The sequence below is a fragment of the Vombatus ursinus genome, unplaced genomic scaffold (genome assembly GCF_900497805.2).
Source record: "Vombatus ursinus unplaced genomic scaffold, bare-nosed wombat genome assembly UNPS02014158.1, whole genome shotgun sequence".
Taxonomy (NCBI): Eukaryota; Metazoa; Chordata; class Mammalia; order Diprotodontia; family Vombatidae; genus Vombatus; species Vombatus ursinus.
Window position 1 is genome coordinate 7895490 of NW_020953936.1, and position 25110 is coordinate 7920599.

The window sequence follows — 25110 nt, forward strand, 5'->3', positions numbered from 1 at the left end:
AAGAAATATGATCATTGATTCTCTGATCATAAAAATTAGGCAAGGAATAAAACATGGGGATGTATGTTCACAAAGGTGTCCATCATTCTGATGGAAGAGATTTAGTGCAAAGTAGTATTGAGGAGGAATTCCGTGAGAAGGGGTGAAGGTCTCCAGATTCTCCTATTTGCAGATGACACCACTGATTGTATTTAGTCCTTTTCGGTGCAGACCTCTTAGATCTTAAATCACTTAAAGTAATTTGGCCTGAGCATCTGCATTGGAAAGTCCTAGTTGACAAAAGAATGTCTGTTTCCCAGTTTACAATATGTATTCGGATGGACAGCATATGAGAGTTTGTACATCAGTTTGTAAAACTGGGACAGACAGGACAGTTGGATAACAATTTGAGTTGAGGATTTGAACAAGAGGAGAAGAGCAGGCTAGATTACCCTTGGAACATTGCAAAGCTCCTTCAGGGACACCATGCTTATTATGAAAGCAAAGGTTCAGCTTTTTAATAACATTCTACCACTGTTGCTGTATGGCAGCAAGAAATGGAATGTAACTGTCTCTGTAGAGTTAAAATTAATATCCCAGAGGCAATGGAAAGAAGCCTAGTAAATATGAGCAGGCTGCAACATGACCAGTGAAGAATTTTGAAGAACGAGAGTAAAAGATATCCTTGAGGAATTGTGCACTAGTAAGAGAAGATGGACTTATGGGATGTCAAGGGCAAAGGACAGCAGATGCAGAGCCATAGTACTCTGCTGGTATCTGCAGGGAGAATTGAAGAAAGCCTCTAGAATGTAGGGTAGAACCTTTGAAATGCTTCTTTTAGTCCATAAACTAAAAATAAAATAAATCAATGTGGAAAAAAAAGAAAGATATGCTCAAGAATTGCAAAGGATGGGTAGTCATGGATGGGGTGATCTGCATCCTTGGAAGGAACTTTCAAATTGATGAGATCATAGACCCATTTGGAGATTTGAGTTCTTTAATTCTGGTTTTATTTTTTAGTCTTGTGATCTTGCCTGATATCTGTCCAATCCAATCTAAGAAGCCTTTCTCCCTCTCCCAATTAAAGAAGCATTTAGTGACAAGCGTTGTGCTTAGAGTTAGATTACACAAAAACAAAAATGAAAACAGTACCTGCCTTCAGCTTTCTATTTTCTAGTAGTCCTTCAGACAGCTCCCAAAGTAATATTTTTTAATCTGCAGATCATAACTCCTGTTCAAAAACTTTCAGTTGTTCCCCATTACCTATGGAGTAAAAAAAAGAGGCAGACTTCAGAATTTTGGCATTCAAAACTTTCTGTGTCTTGGTTTTCAGCCTTATTTCACACTCCTACTCTTCCTGCAGTCTACCTCCCCATCAGTAGCCTCTTTACCCTGGGCATGTCTCCATGTGGTCTTCTCTTTGATGAGTTCTTGGCCTAGAATTCCATTTTTTTAAGGTTCCTAGGCCACGCCAGCCTCACTCGTGGCTCCATTCCTCACTTTCTGTGCTTCTCCACTTTGCTGACATAGTTGAGATGGCCCTTTTGCCCTCTCTTCTGATTCATAAGTCCCTGGTTCAGACCACTGTTTGAGGAGGGCCAGGCCATGCTTATTTCACTGTTCGTTCGATTCCTCACTTTCTTCCTATCTTCTCCTGCCATGCTTCCTACTTTCCAGCTCCCCTCTTCCCTCATTAGAATGTAAGATCCTTTAGGAGAGATACTGTCCTTTTTGGTTGTGTTTGTATCCCTTTTGCTTAGCACAGTGACTAGAACTGTGTAAGTGTGTAATATACACTTAGCATAGTAAATGTGTAACAAATCTGTTCCTCCTTCCTTCCTTCCTTCCTTCCTTCCTTCTTCCCTGAGATGAAAGTAATCTTTTTGCACATTTATCATAATATTTTATCTGGACTTCTCCTTTACACTTACCGAATTCTGCCTTGTATCATACTTACCATAGATGCTTTTATCTGCCCCTCTTCCCCCTCCCCCCCAGTAGATTCTGTGTTGGAAGTGATGACTGATTTCTGATTTTTCACCTTTGACTCCCCAGTGACTATCATGGTATCTTGCAGTTAGGGTACACAGTGTTTATTGTAATGAATTGACTCACCGGTTCAAGTATATGTTGGCTTAAGATCCAAATAAGTGAGGCCATTTTTGGACAGTTTTAGCATGGGCAGAATAAAATGAAAGGGCTTAAAACCATACTACATCATGACAACTCTTAGTAATACTTAAAAGAGGAGATATTTATCGACAAGATGGATGCAGTGTATGTTACTGGTTTTGTGATGGCAGATACATTTTACAATATTCTTTCTAACCCTAATGATAATAATTACAACACAGCACTTCAATAGTTTTAAAGTGCTTTACAGGGGATGTGGGAAAATCGGGACACTAATAAACTGTTGATGGAGTTGTGAACTGATGCAACCATTCTGGAGAGCAATTTGGAACTATGCCCAGAGGGCTATAGAACTGTACATACCCTTTGATCCAGCAATAGCACTACTAGGTCTATATCCCAGAAACATCCAAAAAAAAGGGGGAAAGGACCTGTTTGTGTAAAAATATTTATAGCAGCTCTTTTTGTGGTAGCTAAGAATTAGAAATGGAAGAAATGCCCATCAATTGAGGAGTGGCTGTGGTATATGATTGTAATGGAATATTATTGTGCTCTAAGAAATGATAAGCAGAATGATTTCAGAAAAACCTGGAAAGACTTATATGAACTTATGCATAGCGAAGTGAACAGAACCAGGAAAACAGTGTACACAGTAACACAATATTGTTTGATGAAGAATTGTGAATGACTTGGCTATTCTCATCAATACAATGATTAAAGACAATCCCAAAGGACTAATGATGAAACATACTATCTGCCTCCAGAGAAAGAACTGATAGTGTTTGAAAACAGACTGAAGCATGCTATTTTTCACTTACTTTCTTTCATTCTTCTTCTTTTATGTGAGTCTTCTTATACAAAATGACTAATATGGAAATGTTTTACTTAATTGAACATGTATAACCTATATCTGATTGATTATCATCTCAGGGAGGGGGGAATGGAGGGAGGGGTAGAATTTGGAACTCAAAACTTTAAATAAAAATGCTAAAAATTGGAAAAAATAAAAATAAAAGAGTTAAAAAAGTGCTTTACATAGATTACATGATTCAAGCCTCACAATAGTCCCATGAAGTGGGTACTATGGGTAGTAGTATACCCATTTTATAGATGAAGAAACTGAGGTTCAGAAAGGTAAATTGACTTGTTTATGTAAACTAATCCTCAATGTGTCAGGTGCTATTTGAAGTCTGATTCTATGTCCAGTACTACACTATATCTTTTGGTGTTATCTTCAGGTCAGAAGGACACTTGGAAAGAACCTCTTTGTTAATTAGATTTATCTGTTTGTTTTCTAGGCTGTCAGTCACCTTATCGCTGCAGTTTTGAAGGAAAATAGTTTGTCTGAAAAGATCAGCCAATCTACAAACCAGGTCTGTGTTGAACTTTGTTTCATATTTTAGTTCTTTCATTGGTCTGTCTAGTTCTGCTGTGTCCCTTGCTCCTCAGAGCAATGTTTTAGGCAAATCTTTAAGACTATTTAGGTTGCAGAGAAGGTGCCAACTTCCATTAGTAGAAAGTTTACTTACTCAGGAGATACCTATACAAATGAAATCACAGGTTTAGTCCTTATCCCTATTCTTATCCCCTCCCCTCCCCTCCTGGAACTTGCATTATGATAAGCAGTATACAAGATGGCACAATGCACGCAGGTGAATTACATCTGGATGGAAATTGTATGTGGGCTGTTCATTACACATCCCTTGGAAATGTTCTTTGGATTTCAGACTCCTGCTTTGAATCTTTTGTGGGAGAAGTGTTGCAGTGACAATGTCGTGGTTCGAACTGCCTGCTGCGAGGGTCTGGTGGCACTTGTGGTACAGAATCATGCCGAATTCACCTACGTTCTTAATGGGATACTCAATCTTATTCCTTCAACCAGGTATTCTTTCTCTGTCATTGATTCCTTAAGCTCCATATTGTGATTATTCAAGAAAAAGATGCTGGTTCATATTAAATCTGGACATATACTGACCGTTTCTCTTTTTTTCCCCCTTCCTTTGCTGACAGATGTGTAGATTTGATATCTTTTTTAGTAGAACTTCATTAATTTGCTACACAGTGTTGGAATTTGTGATTAGTGGAGAGGGGCTTGGGCTAAATTTTCTAATTGTGAGAGCTATAAGAAAATATTTTTTTGTTTGTTTGTTTGTTTTTTGCTAGGCAGTGGGATTAAGTGACTTGCCCAGGGTCACACAGCTAGTAAGTGTTATGTGTCCGAGGCTGGATTTCAACTCAGGTCCTCCTGAATCCAGGGTTGGTGCTCTATCCACTGCGCCACCTAGCTACCCCAAGAAAAAATTTTTTTTCTGAATAAAAAACATACATGAAATTACAACAAGACTCAATCACTTAAAAAGCATTTATGTACGCATTTGCCAGATATTTTATATCTAGGGATAAAGGAATAATAAAAATAGTCCCTGCCCTCAAAGAACTTAACATTTTTTTTTTTAGAATCACCTGCAGTTTTGTTTCTTTGGAGATCATGATGATCCATGACTCATTGCCATATAGCATCTTTGTTTTTGTTTTGTTTTTGGTTGGGCAATGGGGTTAAGTGACTTGCCCAGGGTCACACAGCTAGTAAGTGTTATGTATCTGAGGTCAGATTTGAACTCAGGTCCTCCTGACTCCAGGACCGGTGCTCTATCCACTGTGCCACTTAGCTGCCCCCAGGAACTTACATTCTAATGGGAGATACAACATTTGAATAACTAAGTATATGTAAGCGACGTACTTAGAAATAGTCTACTTGCAAGTTTGAAAATCTTGTATTGCTATATATGTTCAAAAAATTATGGTAATTATAAATGATTCTTTGCTGTTTCATCAAAGTCATTGCTTTGTTTAGCCACACCTTGTCAACCATTGGTATTTCTGAAAGCATTAGAAAGCAATAATGATAATAATAACTGATCTTTGTAGACTTAAAGTTTGCACAGGATGTTATATATATTTTGTCTGAGCCTCACAATAACCCTGTAGTTTATATACTATGTGCGTAATCCTCATTTTACAGACGATGAATCTGAGTCTCACAGAGGTTGTGACTTGCCCAGGGTTGAAAGGTAGTAAGTCTGGACTTAAACTCAGGTATCTTAACCCCAAGACTAGCATACTCAAAATAACATAATATTTCTTTGAAAATGTACTATAGGGGCAGCTAGGTGGCACAGTGGATAGAGCACTGGCCCTGGAGTCAGGAGGACCTGAGTTCAAATGTGACCTCAGACACTTGACACTTACTAGCTGTATGACCCTGGGCAAGTCACTTAACCCCATTGCCTAGCAAAAAACAAAGAAACAAAACAACAACAAAAAAAGAAAGTATACTGTAATTCCAAGTGGTTTTCTTTCTGATTGTTCCACTTTAATATGGTTTTGTGGTGTGTGTTTGTTCATGTGAAATGTATAACACCTCCCAAGTTATGAAGTAGTTATACATTGTATTAATGGAAGGAATACCCATAGCAGTGAAACATGTGGTATTGAGACGAAATACAGATACTCATACTAGAGCTTTAAGTTTCCAAAGCACTTTACAAATACTCACAACAACCTTGGGAGGTAGGTGCTATTGTGATCCTCATTTTAGAGTTGAAGAGACTGAGTCCAACAGAGTCTTAATGACTTGCCCAGGGTCACAGAGCTGGTAAGGCACTGAGGCAGGATTTGAACACTGCTCTTTCTGACTCTAGTACCAGTTCACTAGTACTCTGAGAGTAATGGGATCTCAGTACTTGAAGAAACTTCAGGGTAATATCTGCTCCGTGCCCTTCTGTTGATCAGAAACTAAATTCTGACGCATCTGAAAGAAAACCCTCAAGGAAAGAAAGTTGCTGGTCAGTTGATCAAGGTGTAAGTCCCGGTGCTAACTAAGCATGGGGTCCATAAAGAAGAAACATGAAATGACCTTTATCCTATTGAAGCTTCTGTTCCAGGGAAGGGAGACAACGTACACAAATCAGTAGATCCAGGATGTATGCCAAGTGAATGAAGTGTGGTTTGGGGAGGCAGTGTTCTTGCAAGCTGAGGGGACCCAGAAAGCATCGTAGTGAAGGTGATACTTGGAATAAGTCTTGAAGTGTTTCTGAGAGGTTTAGGTGAGGAGAGAGTGAATGTATTTCAAGCATTTGGGACCGTCAGTGTAGAGGGATGGAGATGAGAGATGGAGTGTTATATATGAAAAAGTGGCTTGGCCTGTATGACTCCAACATGGACCTCGAGGAGGCAATTAAGTGAAAGAAGATTGGAAACCTAGGAAGAGTCTAAGTTGTCAAACTGAGGAAGGTAAACTTTGATCATTTGAGCCTAGATTTGGTTCTTGAGGCAATATGGAATGAGAGAGGTGCGTGTGATTTCCGAATCTTGTTTTAGGACAACTGCTTTCACTGCTGAGTGAAGGATAGATTGTAATGAAGAGAGATTTGAGCTAGGGAGACCAAAAAGAAGGCTATTTCAGTAAAGTAAGCATGTTGTAGGAGTTTAATGATTAGTAGGAACAGAAAAGCCTTCTCTTTTAATCTCTTTTCATAGGATGCCTAAGATAAGAGTCACCCCACATGTACAAATTGTCCCTCACACAAAAGTGAAGAGTTCAATTGACCCTACTGAACAGTTGGCTAATATTTTTGAATCACTTGGAAGATAAAGGGTGCTGTATACCAGTTGTCCTCAGTCAGAGCTACTTGGTTGTTCTCACAGTTTTTCGTCCCCCTCTAAAGTTGCACTGGTTGTATGGTGCTGATTTGGTCTTCTGGCCTGTTCACCTGAAATTGTGTTGTTATTATTTATTATTAACAAGAGAAGAGTGTTAGAGGTGACCATGTATGTTAAAGGTCTGCTACTAGAAAGAAAACCAGTTATGAAAAGTCCAACTGTATTGTAAGTATACAACTTAATATTGTGTAGAATATTAAAAGTAATTAAATAATTATTGTCAATATAATGGTGTAAAAGGGCACAGGGTTTAATAATAATGACAACAATAGTAACAATGATAATTGCTAGCATTTATATAACACCTAGTATCTGCCAAGCACTGTGAGAATACAAATATTATCTCATTTTATTCTTGCAACAACTCTAGGAGGTAGGTGCTGTTGTTGTCTCTGTTTTATAGGTGAGCAAACTAAGGCTCAGAGAGTTTAAGTGACTTGCTTAGGGTCCCCCAGCTAGTTAGTGTTTGAGACCACATTTTAACACAGGTTTTCTTGGCTCCAGGCCCAGCATTCTGTCCGCTGCTACCTAGCTACCCCTAAGGAGTGTAACTCTCCCACGTATATGCTCTTGCAGTGATCTAAAAAGGGCATCAGATTGAAAAATGACTAAGAAATCCAAAGAGAAACATTAGCAAGCTTCTGAATCTGGTTTAGGGTTACACAAAAAAGATAGAAGCCACAGCCCTGGAAGAGAGGGACTGCTAAGAAACCCAGCATGAATCTGGATGAACTGGTCAGATCAAAGTAACACCATGACCCTAGGAGGAATGGGAGCTTTATAGGTAATGAAAGACAATGATAGTACCTAGACCAGAGATATCCAACTAAGTAGTTCTAACTGGGGACTCCTAAGTTTGCAAACACTTTTTAAAAATAAAAGTCTTTTATTTTTTCCAATTACATTTAAAGAAAATTTTAACATTCGTTTAAAAAAATTTTTTGAGTTCCAAATTTTCTCTCTCCCTTCTTTGCCTCTCCTTTCCCTAAGACGGTAGACAATTAGATGTAGATTTTATATATATACAGTCATGTAAAACACATTTCCATTTTAGTCATGTTGTGAAAGATGTAATAGACCAAAAGAAAAAAAACCACAAAAAAAAATGGAGTGTGCTTTGATTTGCATTTAGACTCCATCAGTTCTTTCTCTGGATGTAAATAGCATTTTTCCTCAAGAAATACTGCAAGTAGCCATAAAGAGAGAGTTGAAATACCAAGGATCCACAATTGGGGTGACACAAGACTGCAGAAGTCATAAGGAGCAAGAGTAAATCTTAGATACAATAATGAAAAAGCATTATTAAAGACTTAGAATCAAGAATAACTTATCTTGCAAGACTGGTTATGATCTTACCGAGGGGGGAAAATACATCTTCAGTGGAATAGAGGACTGTTAGGTTTTCTTGATGAAAACAAAAATAAAAACAGAGTTTAATAGAAACTTTGCAGTTTAAATACAGGAGTCAAGAGAAACCTGAAAAGGTAAATTCATTTGGACAATGGAATTTGAGAAGCAATGATGGAATGCTTATAATCTAATAGGGGGAGAAAGAGAGAAGTGACCCTTCAGACTTCTAATCCCTTCCAGGAGCCAAAGGTTTTAAAATAAGACAGAGGGCTGGGGTATTTTTGTTCTCTGTTGATGGTCTTAAGGTAGGAAAGAAAAAGAAGGGAAAAGAAACATACTCCCCAAAGTGATTAGAGGTAGAGGAAGTGACCCTTGTATACCAAATTATTTCAAACAGTGTTTTTGTAGTTGCAAAAAAAAAAGAAAGAAAGAAAAAGAAAATAGGGAAACTAAGAAGACAAGGTATTTTCAGTTAGAAAACACCAAATCATGGTATGTGAATGTAATAATAGTGACAGACAACAACTAGCATTTGTATATGTATCTTTATATGTTATTATTTACTATATTGCACATTTATACAATGTTCTATTAATAGCAACAGTAGCATTTATATATGTATAGTGCTTTAAGGTTGCAAAGTGCTTTACTTATTTGATCTTTGTAGCAACCTAGGAAGGTAGGGGTTATTATCCTGCTTTTATTGGTGAGGAAACTGATGCAGATATGAGGTTAAGTTACTTACCTAGGTAAAATAGATACTAAGGGTCTGAAGTCAGATTTGAATTCAAGTTTTATTGTATGCAATCAAATGCTGTATCTACTGTGCCATATTGTGTGTAGGAAATGATGAAAGGGACAGTTTCAGAAAAACCTCCGAAGACTTGTATGGGAGTAAAGGGAGCAGAACTAGGACAACAATATATTAACAGTAATATTATAAAGAAAAACAAGTTGGAAAAATTTAAAAACTGTAATCAGCTCAATGTTTATTCAGGATTTTAGAGGAGTGACCATAAAGCATGTTACCCATCTCTTTCCAAAGGCACAATGAACTCAAGATGAAGACTTAGATATGAATTTGTGGACATGGCCAATGTGGGAATTTGTTTTGCTAAACTATGCATATTTGTTAAATTTGGGGTGGGGGGCAAAGAGGTGACACAGAGGAAAGAAAGTAAATGCTTGTTAGTTGAATAAAATGTGTTTTTTTTTTAATGAGCAAGTATAGAGTATGAGATAAATGAAGAAGAAGAGGGTACTATCTGTTATGTCTCATAATTAGGATGGGTGAGAAGAACATAAAAATGGAGAGGAAGGAGAGAGTAGCATCACATGAGTCTAACTTATCCCTTCAACAAGCATTTTTTACGTACGTACCTACGCTATGCTAAGTACTAAATTTACACAGAAAGGCAAAAATACAGTTCCTGTTCTAAAAGAACTCATGTTCTAATGGAGGAGACAGCATACTAACAACTATATATATCTAAAACACATAAGCCGAGTAGGTGGAAAGTAATCTTAGCAGGGGGGGACGCTTGGAAAGGCCTCCTGCAGAAGGTGAAATTTGAGCTGATTCTTGACGGAAACTAGGAATACCAGCAGGTAGAAATGAGGAAGGAGACCATGCTAGGCAAATGGAATAACTGTTGATCGAGTATGGAATGGCGAGCTGGAGTGTCATGTGTATGAAATTGCAAGAATATACCAGATAAAGTTGGGTTGAACAGATACACACACATGCACATGTACATGTACATGCACATGCGCACAAATAAAGGGTTTGGTATAGTAATATATTAAATTCAACAAGGGATTGTGTGTGGATAGGGAGTGAGTATAGAATGAGGAGTGAATTATAAATGAGAATTATAAGGGGCAAAAGTGTAAGAACTAGTGATTGGTTTCTGGGCAAAGGAAAGAAAGGAGGGGCATGTGTGGCACAATGTCTGGCACATGGGGGCACTTAATAAATGCTTGTTCCCAACTACAACTTACTAGTCTTTTATCTTTTTTTTTTTTTGGTTAGGCAATGGGGTTAAGTGACTTGCCCAGGGTCACACTACTAGTAAGTGTTATGTGTCTAAGGCTGGATTTGAACTCAGGTCCTCCTGAATCCAGGGCTGGTGCTCTATCCACTGCGCCACCTAGCTGCCCCAACTTACTAGTCTTAATAACATTTTTCCTTTTCACCACTTTTGTCTCTTTGTAAAGAATAGAGTGAAATGAAAAAAGAGGACAAAGTATAGGAAGGATAAGATTGAAGGAAAGACAATAATAATAACTGTGAACTCAAATTGGATGAACTAACCCATAAAATGGAGAAGCATAGTAGAATGAAATAGAAGGTAAAACCTGACATATTGTTTACATGAAACACATTTGAAACATAAATATTCACAAAGGGTAAAAATGAAAGACTGTAGAAAAATATATTGTGCTGTAGATGAACTCAAAAAAAGCAGCGATTAGCAATCATCTCAACCAATGGAAGCATAAAACAGACCTGGTTAAAAGATAAATAGGGGAAATACAATGAAATCCCCAACTATTAAAATATGTGTCTCTGTGTGTGTACATATAATAGTACTAATATTTCATTGTACTCCTTCAGGACCTTGACAAATCTAAGAAAAAAAATAAAAGATAGAATTTAAGTACATGAGTAGAACTTTTAAATAAATTAGATATGTTAACTTTCTGGAGGTTCCTGAATAGGAATAAAAAATAGTATGTATTTATGTATATGCATGTCTTTATACATATGTATATGTGTGTACATCAGCTGTGCATGATACCTTTACAGATTTTGAGCATGTGTCAAAGCATGAAAATCTCATAAGACAAATGGAGAAAAGCAGAAATATTTAGTATATCTTGTACTGCCACAACACAATAAATGTAATCAATACAGATCCTTTGAGGAAAAGATTCAATCTTAGAAGTAGAATAAATAATTTAATCCAGAAAACATGAGACCAGAGAACAAATCTTCAAAGTGAGAATTTCATTGAAGAAAAATATCAGGCTATCATATGTACCCAAATTTTTGCGATGTAGCCAAGGTAATCTTTAGGGAAAAAATGTATATTACTAAACACTTTCATCAGCTGATATTAACAAAAAGAAGTTATAACCAATAGTTGCATATGTTTTGTCTGACTATGCTAATTTGTTATAAGGGAGAGGGTTTTTTTTTTAAGTGGGCCATGGAAGATTGAGTGAAAGATGAGGGGCTAGTTTTAGCAAAACAAAAAGGAAAGAACTTAAGTGAAGCATTTGGATAAAAGGCACAGGAGAGAACAGAAATAAGTTGAGGTTAATTAGGCAAAGTGAGTCACTTCATATACTGAATATAAGTATATGTGAAAAAACTAAAAATAAACATACATTGTGAAATTCCTCATTTAATAGCTAATTCTTTTTCTATTTTTTTACATGTAGAAATACTCAGATTTTTGCTATCTGTCAAGTGCAAAATAAAAAAAAATAATCATTTAAAGAGAAATTCAAGTTTAAGAAACTACTTATCTAAAAAAGTATTGCTCTGAGAATTTTAAATCACCACATGTATGTAAAGCAGGAATGGCTTTTTTTTTTTCAATTCCTAGAGACTTCTTGGTAAGTTTTTTTTTTTGCCCTGTGTTTCCTGTCTCACCTTTTTAGCTTAGAGCTGCAATGCCCCCCCCCCCAAAAAAAACCCCGATAGAATCATTGCCACTTCAGAACAGCAGGGTAAATTTTGTGGCCTCAGTCTTTAAACATTGCAGCAGAACAGCAGAATTTGACAACCAGGAGAGAGGGAATGGAGCCGAAGTGGAAGAGGAAAGCTCTTCCAATTCCTGTGGACTGCTGGTACCAAATAGCATCTTGGAGGTTGACAGTTCTGGTCCCTGTAACTCCCTTGGAACTTGCTTGACCATCCTGGCTGGGTTTCCTCGACCTCAAACCCCCCCCCCCCCCCCCCCACCCCCCCCCCCCCCCCCGGGATTCCTAACCCACTGTTTGAGGAGTCCTGGTCTCCAGTCAGCCACATTGTGTAGTCTGAGTTTGAAAAAAAGCACTGACATTTGCAAAGCTGTCATTGTCTGAACTTCAGGGAGTGGCTGGGAATGTGTACACTTTGCTCTTGAGATCGTTCTCTTCAAAGGAACAGTCTGTTACCCAGTGGGGTCCTTTCTTTCTCCATCCGGGTTCAATCCTGAATCCACATGTAACAACTTCAAGTTATTTACAAGTAGCTTCTGTAAACAAAGAATTTGATTTGAGAAATTTTTTTGGGGGGGGGGCAGGGGAAGGTAAGTTTTTTAAAATCATTAAAAAGGCTTTGAAAAAAGTATTCATTAAGAGGGATGGGGTTAGGAACACCTTAAGAAACAAATTATGGAAATTGTCATCACCAATTGTGTGCCAAATATTTTATAATTTAATCAAAACTGAAACCAAGGTGGAAGCTGTAATTTTATGTGCCTTTTGTAACTTTTAAAGAATTGTTACCAGCCATTCTCCACACACTTTGGCCATTTGATCCCACATTCTATGCTTTGCCTTTTTCCTAATGTTAAAGATTCCCAAAGTGAGAAGTCTCTTCTTTTCCTTCTATCAGATTTTTGCCCTTAACTGCACTGGGATCCAGAAACCTCCTGCAGCCTTTGTTATAGTTGCTTAGTAACGGGATTGTGAATAAAAACCTTACTCTCTTGTGAAACGAGGTTTTCAGTTTTTGATATTGAGGTGTCATGACAGCCTGTAATTTTGGTTGAACTGCCTCCTTTTCTCCCCCTCCCCCCTTGGTGCTTGGTAGGAGGGTTATGTGCCAGAAAAACGGGGTAGGCACTTCACGTATTTGCCTTTTGAGCTCCCCAACAGGCTGCTCTGTAGGAAGGGGCGTGCTATTTTGTACATTCTGCATTTGGGAAAATCAAAGCATCTCATCTGAGATTCCTCAAGTCTCTGCGGGATGGACTTTGCAGAATTTTGCCCAGGGCATTAAAAATCCCTTTTGTGGAATCTTAGCTAAAGTGATTGGGTTCAGTATTGCCAAGTTTTGGCAGAGGAAATCATAAAGGTAGAGTTGTTAAAAATGATTGTGTCACACAGATCATATCTCTGTGAATTACATGGACCTGGTATTATGGATAATTGAACGAGAAATCAATTTTCTATCCAGTTTTTTGGGGAGGGAGGCTGGTGTTCACGTTCTCAGATAAAAGCTTTGGCTGAAACACTAGCGCTTTACAAAACTTGGCCAGCAATGCAGGAGATCTGGGGGCTTCCTACCTTGCTGGATTATTGTCGTTTTTAGTTTGAGTTCAGCCCTTTACAGCCCTTCATTTTCTTGTACTTTGTAGGATGAGAGGAACCAATGAGGGAGACTTATTTGGGGCTCCTGCCAAGATTGAGGAGAGATCGCTCACCACAGACTGAAAACAATTCAGACTCCAACTTTAGCTGCAGTCTGCAGTGATTTAAAAATGAGCTGTGTTCTGTCTTACGTTTGTGGGTTTTAATTTGCATTGCTGCCCTCAGTTAAATCTTGTTTGAAAGTGACAAAGGACTACTATAGATTTCTTGACCTTGTCTTTTAGCTCAGCTTCTCTTTTCCTTTCGTACCTTTTTAGCCAATTCCTAATTGTGATTTTAAAAAATTCTCTTTCAGCACAAGCTTCTGCCTTTATCAAAAAGTCTAATTAGTATATCTAAACTGTGGCTTATAACAGCTGGAAGGACTAATATTGGTATTTGTCCCAGGCTTTCTCCTCTGCATGTATTTGATGGTTGTGGGCCAAAATCTTTGGCACATAATAGGATCATCACTTGAGAGCTGAGAGGGACTTTAGAAATCAACTAGTCCAACATCAGTTTGTAAATAAGAAAATGGAGACTCGTAGGAGTGAAGTGACCTGGCCATGGTGACCCAAATATTAAGTAACAGAGCTGCGATTTGAGCGTAGGTCTTCTGACTACCAATTCACCTGTCTTGACATAGTACCATGCTGGAGAATCACAGTTTCCATATCAAAATAGCTCCACAGACCTGGGTTATGGGGAAGAATGGATCGTGTACTCCACTCTATTGCTTTGCCAAGCTCTGATCACTTCCACAATTTTTTTTTTTTTTTGGTGTATGTGAGGCAATGAGGGTTAAGTGACTTGCCCAGGGTCACACAGCTAGTAAGTTTCAAGTATCTGAAGACAGATTTGAACTCAGGTCCTCCTGACTCCAAGGCCAAAGCTCTATCTGCTGTGCCACCTAGCTGCCACCAACTTTCACATTTCTAAAATATGTCCCTCATATAATCTTGTAGATAAAGGACAGCAGGAAATATGATTTTGAGTCTCAGTTCCTCCACTCACTGCCCATATGACCTCAGGAAAGTAATAACCTTTATGCCTGTCTCCTCATCTGCAAATGTATAGGATGTGCTCTGCATAACTCGACGAGGTTGTTGTCCATTTCAAGCATGGGAAGACTTTTGAACAAATACATGGTGTCATGAAGTGGTATGTTATAAACAGAGCATAGCAAAGACGCCCGTTGGGTTGTAGAATAGAGTACATGAAAGACAATAGTTTATATTTGGCCTGGAAAGAAAGACTAAAGTCAGATTATGTAGGTCTTTAAATGCCAAACAGAAGAATTTATATTTTCTTCTGAAGGTAATAGGGATCTACTAAAGCTTCTTGAGCAGAGAAGTGACATGGTCAGATTGCAAGAGATTGAAAAGTGAGTGAGATGTGAGGAAGTGAAGGTAATTGGCATTAATAGTTTTTTTTTTGTAAGAAAGTTTGATGTGAACATGAGGTAATATAAATTGATAATTTGAGGGGATGGTAGTATCTAATGAAGGTTTTTTTCTTAAGGACGGGGGAGATCTGAATATGTTTGTAGGCTTCAGAGAAAGAACCAATGGATGAGAAGAGGTTGAAAATGAGAGGGAGAGAGAAGGATCAAAGGGGAAAGCTCCTGGAGAAGATGAGAGGTGATAAGATCAAGGGGATACATAGGCTGGAGTTGGCAAGAAAGACCACTCTGACTGGAGCAAAGCAGGAGAGAAGGGGGGGATGAAGTGGAATTTGAAAGTTTGAAATTGGGGAAAAGAGGGAACTCTTGTTAGATGGTCTGTTTTTTTTGAGAGAAGTAAGAGTTAAGGTGCTCTGCTGAGAGGGAAGAGGAGGATGTGTTCTTGAGAAGAAAAGGTTTGAAATAGCTGTTGATTTGCTGGAGTCAACTCGGTGCTGCTTGATTCCTGTTATCTGTGAAATGAAGGAGTGGGTCTAAATCAGGGATTCTTAACTTGGAACTTGGATGGAAAAAAAAAGCATGTCTTTATTTTCACTAACTTCTAACTGAAATTTAGCATTTTCTTTAAACAATTAAATAATCAGTTATTTAAAAACATTATTTTGAGAAGAGATTTTCCGTTGGTTTTACCAGACTTCGTAAGGATTCCATGACAAAAAAAGTTAAAGGACCCCTGCTTTAAATGCTCTAAGATTTCACCCAACTTCAACATTTTCTGAGTTTCTTATTGGGTGGATTCAGCTAAATTTAACTTCAGGAGGCAGGATCCTGGAAGTGGAGAAAGGAACATAAGACCATAAAGCTAAAGATGGAAGAGACTTCAGAGGTTATGAAAGCCATGCCCTTTAATTTACAAATGAAGGAAGCGTAAGTGAATTGTGCACAGGCACGGAAGTTGGAAACCTGAGAGGCCAGATCTGAATCTGAGTACTCTGATTCTCTAGTCATTGCCCTTGGTATCTTTGAAGATGAACTTTTTATTCTGTATTCCCTTCTATGTGTCCCATGATCCTTCGACACTGGCCTCCTTGTGGTTCCTTATGAAGGATACTCCATCTCTAGACTCCATACCTCTTCACTGGTTCTCTCCCATGCCAGGAATGTTCTCCTTTCTTCTTCATTTCTGCCTTCTGGCTTCCTTCAAAGGTCTGCTAAAATTCTACCTTCTATAAGAAGCTTTTTTCTAGTCCCTCTCACTATTGCCTTTCCTCTGAGGTTATCTCTCATTTATACTGTCTGTAGCTTGTTTGTACATAGTTGTTTGCATATTGTCTTCCCTATTAGAATGTGTGCTCTTTGAAAGCAGAGATGGCCTTTTACTTTTCTTTGTAATCCCCAGTACTTAACTGACAAAAATGTAGGTGCTGGATAAAAGCTTGTTGACTTGACGAAACAGCTTTGCCTAATGGTTTGCTCCATTTACTTTCAGTCAGGTATAGGCATCTCATAAAGCTGCACAGAGATGTTTTTGGCCTGCATGGCTGTGTACCTGTGCTGCTTAACACCTTATTAGGAATTTTACCACCAAATGGTCTTTGATCTTGAACCAAGCTATTTTTAACTTAGCTGACATATGAATTTAAATTTAAATTTCCATATGAAATCCATTCCATTCCCATACCTCATACACTTTTTCCTAGTCCTTACAGACAATGAAATCCATTTTACAAAAATGGAAGTGAAAACCACAAAGGTTTTTTTAATTTAATTTTTTAATTTTATTTTAAGTTTCATTTTTAATTTATGGAATAAAGCAAGCATTTTTGTAATGAAAGTTTAAAACGATGATGATGTATTCTTATGGGATGCTTTGATTTTGAGTGCCTATAGCTTACTGCAGAATTTTTTTTTTAAGTGGTGGCTATTAGAACTTCCCATTGATAGTACAGCTCAGCCTCATGATGGAAACATGGCTTTGGAAGAAGTTCCTTGGGTTTGAAGGCCAGGGCTTGTATTTTATTTCTCCTTTCTCCTTATTTCATCATGTCAGAGGTTGGTTTCTGGGATCCTGATCTTCAAGAACTTGATAGAGGGAGGAATATATTTTTGAAATCTCTTTTAGTGCTTGCTGGATTTTCATGCATAACAAATAAAAGTACAGGGGAAAAGAGAAAAATACGTCTTCCAAATGGGCACCCTTACAACTGCTGTGGTTCAGGAGTCAAAAGAATAGGTTAATTCTCCCAAGATTTTAATCGCTTGGGAATTAGTTTTAGTAATGTGGGGATTTGTTTGTATGTTGTGTAGTCATCTCTGCAGTTAAATCTCTGTTTACTGAGTGTTTACCTTTTTTACCTTTTCAGTTCAGGAAATTGAAATTGATTTTAATATTATATATTGGATTACACTTAAAAAAACCAACTGGAGAGTTGTTTTATTATTTGATTAGTGCATCAATTATGTCCTTGTAACCTTGTTTTCCCTGCTATTTATCATTGGTCCAAAACAGGGGAAAACTATATTTAGGAATAGAAGATCATAAATTTAACATTCAAAGGGACTTTAAAGGTTATCTAGTCCATCTCATCATTTTACAAAAATGGAAACTGAAACCTGGAGAAGGTAGATGGTTCCCAAGGTTGCGTAGGTAGAATGCAACAGTTTGGATATACGCCTGGGTCCAGTGGCTCAAAATCCAGTACACTATGCTCCCCCACTCCCAGTCCTCACCCCCTGAAAGATGACAAACTATCTGCTATATGGCTGCTGGGTCAGTGTTGGTACCATACTAATCAATTAACCAGGCATTTATTAAATGTTTCCTATTTGTTAAGCGCTGTCCTTGGCACTTGGGATAGGATTACAGAACTAGAAGGGAACCTGGGGCCACCTTGCCTAATGAATGCCCTCATTTTGTAAACAAGGAAATGTAGGCTCAGACAGGTTAAGTAATTTGAAGTGGGATTTGAACCCAGATCTTTGCATTCTAGAACCAGCAAACTTTCTCCCATGCCATGCTGACTCCCTCAAGGTACTTTCACTTTATTTCCAGTGAATAAACAATAAAAGTTTAGAAAGTGGAAAAGCTTGCTTTATTCTATAAGTTAAATAAAAGAAAAGAAAAAAATGTGAACTGTGTGAGAAAATGGCTGGGTGGCCTAGCAGATAGAGCACTGGGTTTGGAATCTCAGGGACCTCAGATGCCTAGTAGTTGGGTGATCATGGGCAAGTTCTTCAGCCTCTCAGTCTCAATTTCATGACTTGTAAAATGGCTATAATAATAACACCTACCTAACAGAGTAGTTGTGAGGATCAGAAGCATATCTGTATTTTCCACTTCACTATCAATAACCAGAATAACCCCTCAGTATCAGTTTATTGAGTATCTACTGGAAATAATTCTACTTCAGGATCTGTGCTTTCATTAGAGGTGGTAGTAACTGTATAGCTTAGAAAATTGACTTTGGGACCTATATGGACTGATGCTGAGTGAAGTGAGCAGAACCAGGAGAACATTGTACGGAGTAACAGCCATGTTGTGGGATGACTGACTTTCATAGACTTGACTTTTCTCAGCAATGCAAGGATCTAAGACATCTCCAAAAGACTCATGGTGGAAAATGCTGTCCACATCCAGAGAAAGAACTTTGGAGTCTGAATGCAGATCAAAGCACACTATTTTCTCTCTCCTTTTTTTGTTTTGTTTTGTTTCTTTCTTGTGGATCCTCCCATTGGACTTAATTCTTCTTTACAACATGACTGATGTGAAAATATGTTTAATATAAGTGTATATGTAGAGCCTAAATCAAATTGCATGGTGTCTTGGGGAGGGAAGGAAGAGGAAGAAAATTTAAAACTCAAAAGCTTATGGAAGTGAATGGTTGAAAACTAAAAATAAATTAATTAAAAGAAAAATGCAAAAAAAAAAAGAAAATTGACTTTGGGAGGTTAAGAGAAAAGAAGATGGAGCATTATTAGGTGTCCCTTTATTAGGTAGTGTTGTCTAATTTCTTTGGGGACCACACCCTACCAAGGGGTTTGTTGGGGTGTCTTTTTGAACAATCTGATATATCCAAATGCCAATAAAAAAATTTCCCACTCTGTGGCCTACCAGAATTTAGCCAGGGTGGTCCTGAGGTGGCAGGTGGTGAAACCATCATCAGGTCCTTCCTGGAAGCTTTTCCAACTTGGTACAACCAGCCACAGTTTGTGTCCATTTGCATGGCTTTTAGGACAGTCAGGTCACCTTGATACCATGGCGATACATTGGGCCAAGACTTTTAGTGAACAGTGATATAGATTTCCATTATGTTGCTTATATTATAAGCCATTCTTTTAGGGACCCCTTAGTATATGCAAGCTAGTATTCAAGGAATTGTCATAATAATGCTAGAGCTGACTTTTAGGGGTCAGTTTTATTTTCTGCCTTGAAGGACAGTCTTAATTGGATGGCTAGATTTCATTGAAGTATGCCGATTATAGTTATAATCTTTTTTTTCCTCCAGGGAATGATGCTTCATAGCCTGCTGGTCATAACCCCTTGAGGGTCATACTCTGAGGAAGGTTTTCCCTCTTATTCATCACTTTAGATTGAACATACCTGTGTAATTCCCTATCAAGTCCTTGAAGATACTTAAATTCCTAGTTCTCTCAACTTCCTAGCTTTCTTGTCTGTAGGATAAATCAGTGTTTCTGAATTGAGTTCTCTGTGATATGCATAGGGATTCTGTGATAAATTTTCCATGGTAGTGCTATTTCCTCCTGCAGAATATTAAATATGAAATCATATACATATATATCAATCAAAATGCTTATATAGCAGTAGCGTTTCAAGATGTGAATATAATTTAATTTCTTCTTTTGCTGCCGCATTTCTCCATCTTCCCTTTTGTTCTCCCCTGGTTATGTGGACCAGCATTTATGTGTTCTATCAATACATAGGGTTTAAGTTTAACCACACTAAGACGTTAAATACTGTTCCTGTCATATTGCAAGGACTCAGTAAATGTGAACTGAATTGCTTTGGACTTAAACAGCCACCCTGATGCTATGCTGTATGTATGCCCATCATTTAGTAGACATTCATATTGTTTTGCAGAAATACACATGGCTTGGTAAAAGCAGTTGTGAAGTTAATACAAATGCAAGCGCTCAAAGAAGGAAAAGATGGAACGAAGGCTGTTAAGGATTTGTATGGTATCAGGTAAGTTTTTTTCCTCCTTTTTTTCACTTCTTTATAACTTCTGAAATGTTATTCATTGAGTCAGATAATCAGTCATTTTATAGGAGAGGAAACTGAAGCCTAAGGAGGTCGAGTGATGTGCTCACAGTCACACAGGTAGTAAACATCAAGTGGGATTGGAATGCAGGTTCTCTAACTCTCAAGCCAGTGCCGTTTTCTTCTGTACCAATCAGACAGTCAACATGCATTGATTAAGCAACTGCTGTGGACCAGGTACTGTGCACTGGGGATTAAAAAAAAAAAAAAAGCAAAATACAGTTCCTGCTCCCAAGAATCTCCCAGTAGATTGGGGGTGCCGACGTGACAACAACTATGTACAAAAAGGCTTTATACAGGGAAGCTGGAGATAATCAACAAATTGAAGGCACTAGCATCAAGGGGGAAATCAGGAAAGGCTTTTTACAAATGGGATTTTAGCTGGGACCTGAAGTAAACTAGGGAAACCTCCCTCAAGAAAGCCTATAAAATCTATGATCAAAATTTTGGAGCAACTATGTGGTATATTGGATAGAGTGCCTGGCCTGGAGTCAGGAAGACCTGAGTTAAAATACAGCCTCAGACTCTAGTTGTGTGATCCTGGGCAAGTCATTTAACCCTATTTGCCTCAGTTTCCTCATCTGTAAAATGAGCTGGAGAAGGAAATGGCAAACCACTCCAGTATCTTTGCCAAGAAAACCCAAAATAGGGCCGTGATGAGTTGGACGTGACTGAAATATGATTGAACAACATCAAAGTTTAAATTCACATCTTTTTTCTTAACTATCAGTAAACCATAAAAGTGGGAGAAGTGAAATATTTTATCAGTATTCCCATTATTAGGTAGTTTGGTTACTTGTTTTTGGAAGATGCACTTTAACAAGGACTTTCTTTGGATATTTTAAGATGCTACTTAGTAACCCAGAGTGACAGCTCAGTGTCTGAGGGTAAAAAGTCTCTTCCTCTTTGGGGTTTAAGAGACTTGGGGCTCATGAAGGGGAGAGCCAGTTACACTCTGTTGAGTCATGGCTGGTTTTATGTGTGTGTTATATGGAAATAGGAGCTGGTAATCTAAATCAGAGGTGTCAGACGTGTGACCCACAACACTCCCCCAGGGGTGGGGAAACTGCAGCCTTGAGGCCACATGTGGCCCTCTACGTCGTTTGATTGATCCAAACTTTACAGAACAAATCCTCTTAATAAAAGGATTTGTTCTGTGAAACTTAAGACTCAGTCGGAAGGCTGCACCCAAGGACATAGAAGGCCACATATGGCCTCCAGGCCGCAGGTTTCCCACCCTTGGACCATGCTGAAATATAATTGGGAAATATTTAACAAAATAAAAATACAATAAAACATAGTGTTAATATGTGGTTTTCTAAGTCAGTTTGCCACATTTGTCACACGCAGAGATCCTCAGTTAGTTTATTGGCCCCTGTTTATATTTGAGTTTGATACCAGTAGTCCAAATCAAGGTAGTGTTTACTGTCTTGCAGCATGTTGTTATCCCAAGGTGCCTTCAAAACTAAAAAGTGAGATCAAGGCTTAAAGCAGGAGGAATTTTATATTAGTCATAGCTTCCTGAATGTGAGATTATTTAAAGTTTTGATGTGCCCAGGTTATTGACAGCAGTTAAGAATATTGATTTTTTTTTTTATGTTTCATAGACTTTAGATTTAGATAGGAAGTTTTAGTCTCTCCTCATTTCAATTTATTTTGTTTTTTGAGACTGAGTTCTCTCTATCTTACCCAGGTTGGAAGTGCAGAGGCCACTCACCGGCTCAGCCCCACTGCTGATGGGGAAAACACAGAAGCTTTGACCCATTATGTTTCTAATTAGTTCAGTTTCCCCTTCCTTGGCACCCTGTCACCTCCGTTCTCCCTTGGCTGTCACAATATTGGTGCCAGACTTAATGTGGACACAGGATTGGCTTTAGCTCAGAACTTCTCAATTTAAACAGTCCACCAGCCTTAGCCTTTTTGAGCAGCAAGGATTATAGGTGTGGGCTGCAGTGTCTAGGAAGCATTCTAATTTTAAAGATAAAGAAAGTGAGGCCCAGAGAGGGTAAGAGGTTTGACAGAGGTTGCACAGCTAATAGGTGGCAAAGCCAGTAATCAGATTGGTGGCTCTAGATTCTGGGTTCACTGTCTCTTTCTACACCCCACCTCCAACCCCCAATGGTTTTTTTATGCCGTATAGTCCATAGAAGTGTAGCAGATAATGTGGTAGGAGAGCAGGCTGATCTAAAAGAGAAAAATATAATAAAAAACATCCTGATGGGCTTGGAAATTTTTTCTGCTTATAAAACTGGATTTCATTATAGACTGAGAGGTCATCACTGAGAAGTGAGTCCCTATTTAGTGACCAGTGGGACTCTGGAGATGCCTTGTAACCAATATGTGTTGCCATAGGAACTCTGCCCAGTGGAGCATCCAGAATGTGCCGTCCATCAAAGAAGGGAGAGAGTAAGAGAATGAGAACATGATATGATAAAAAGGGCTTTGCTTCATGTTTGCAAAAGACAGCTGACCTGGGCTGAAGGGATACAACAGAGGGAGTAAATTCAGTGCTTTTGGACTTCTGCTGAGGATTCAGCCACCTTAGTTCTCAGCATATCTTGTGTTTCCAGCAGTAGATTCCCCACAGCTGATAGTGATTAAGTATAAGCATTAGGGTTTCTATTAAATAAAATCATTAAAGATGCTTTCTTTTTATAATAAGGAAACACTATCTTCATATATTATTGCCTAGCTCTCCTTTTAATTAGAGGTTTGTATATAATTCCCACTTTCAGAAGCATGGTCACTTTCCAAATGGCAGAGTACCACTGTAACTTTTTGGAATGAGAAGTAAAATTGAAAATGATTCATTTGGAAAAGTCTGGGAAACATGCAAAGTTTAGTTTCTAATAATGATAAATATGGCTCTTTTTTGGTGTATGTTGGTTCATGGATTGGTATGCTTAAATGACATAGTGGTTTTACTTTAGGTTATCAAGGGTTTACATTGCAAATCATCTTGGCTTTAATAAAACCCCTAAGGGGGATAAATGAGTAGATCTTAATGTCTCTTGACTCATGGATTTTTATAAAGTCTTCCTTCCAAAAATCATCCAAGTTAGTTAATAGACCGAGACCAATATGGAGAATAATTTGATTTTATTCATGGTCCTTTCTATTGGGGTTTTTTGGTTCAGAGCAAATGGGCATTTTAACTAATCAGAAAATAACTTAAGGGCATTTTCTTGATTGGATCTTTGTTTATGTGAGAAAAAGTTATATTGAATCCATTCTAATTTTAAAAAATTGTCCCCTCCCAGTGTCCACTTCCTCTCCTCCCCACTTATTAAAACTCTCTCTTATAACATTGACTGTTCCTGAAATGTTTTTATTTAGTCATTTCAGAATGTCCAACTCTTCTGGAACCCAATTGGGGTTTTCTTGGCAAAGATACTGGAGTGATTTGCCATTTCTTTCTCCAGCTCATTTTACAGATGAGGAAACTGATGCCTGTAGGCTTAAATGACTTGTTTAGGGTCACACAGCTAGTAAGTGTTTGAGGCCAGATTTGAACTTAGGAAGATGAGTCTTTCCTGACTCCAGGCCTAGCACTCTATCCGCTGTACCACCTGGCTGCCTTGATGGCAAAAACCTATGCCTCTTCCATACACTTAGTCTCCTACCACTTTGCTGAGAATTGGGATGCATGCTTCACCATCAGTTTTCTGAAATCTCTTTTGGTGAGTGCACTGAGCAGGGTTATGAAGACTTGCAGTGTTGGTTTACTTTAGTTTATTGTTGTCATTGTTAAATTGGGTTTACTTACTTTATTTTATGTTGGTTCTTTCAAGATTTCCCAGGTTTCTTTGAATCTTTCTATTTGTTCCTTCTTATGGTGCAACAGTATATACCTTTGTATTCATATACCAGTTTGTTCACTCCTTAGCTAGCAATGGATTCCCACTTTTGTTTTAGTCCTTTGGTACTATCCTTGGGAAATTTGCCTAGTAGTGCTATTTCTGGGTCAAAGGGTTATGTATAATTTAGTGACTTTTCTATTATAATTTCAAATTGTTTTTCAGGCCAAGTCAGGTCAAGTCAACATGCATTTATTAGGTGCCTCAGTGTCATAGTACAATGCTAAGTACTGGGGATACAAAGAAAGACCAAAAAAAAGTTGCCTCTCTCAAGATGCTCCCAGTCATTGGGAACCATCAGGCAAACAACTCGAAACAAATAAGATATGCACAGAACAAATTGGAGATTATCACAGAGAGAAGGCATTAGCATTAGCAGGATTGGGAAAAAACTTCTTTGTAGGAGGTGGGATATTAGCTGAATCTTGAAGGAAGCCAGGAGACTAAGATGAAAAAGGAGAAAGGTCTAGTTACGAGGGATAGATAGCCATCGAAAATGCATGGACTAAGGAGATGGAGTGTTCTGTTCAGGGAACATCAATGAGGCTAGTGCCTCACATACTATGTAGATGGGAGCAGGTTATAAGAATATAGGAAAGGTAAGAAGAGGGCTGGTTGTGAAGGGCTTTAAAATCTACGCAACAGATTTTATATTTCATGATAGAGGGAATAGGGAGCCACTGAATTGACGTATAACATGATTATGCCTGTCGTTTAGGAAGATCTCTTTGGCAGCTGAGATGAAGTAAAGAAAAAAACAAGCCTTATTAAGTAGAGGATAACTGAAGTGGGGAGAAATTGGAAGCAAGGAGACCAACCAGAAGGCTATTGCAATAGTCCAAGGAAGAGGTGATGAAAACTGAACCACTGTATGATAATATCAGGAGGGGCAGCTAGGTGGTACAGTGGGTAGAGTACTGAGCCTGGAGTCAGGAGGATGAGTCTTCCTGAGTTCAAATCTGGCCTCAGATATTTACTAGCTATGTGACCCTGGGCAGATCACCTGTTTGCCGTCTTTTCCTCATCTGTAAAATGAGCTGGAG

The 25110-nt window shown here is 38.3% G+C and overlaps 1 protein-coding gene across 3 annotated transcripts in view; it reads left to right on the forward strand.

The window, feature by feature from the left end:
- FOCAD (focadhesin) overlaps positions 1–25110 on the forward strand; it is a 351817-nt gene that overhangs the window by 24166 nt on the left and 302541 nt on the right. For all 3 annotated transcript variants that reach the window (XM_027859022.1, XM_027859023.1, XM_027859024.1), the window contains exons 3-5: positions 3411–3485; positions 3840–3994; positions 20031–20135. In XM_027859022.1, coding sequence (XP_027714823.1) covers positions 3411–3485; positions 3840–3994; positions 20031–20135 — 335 coding nt within the window. The remainder of the gene's footprint in view (positions 1–3410; positions 3486–3839; positions 3995–20030; positions 20136–25110) is intronic.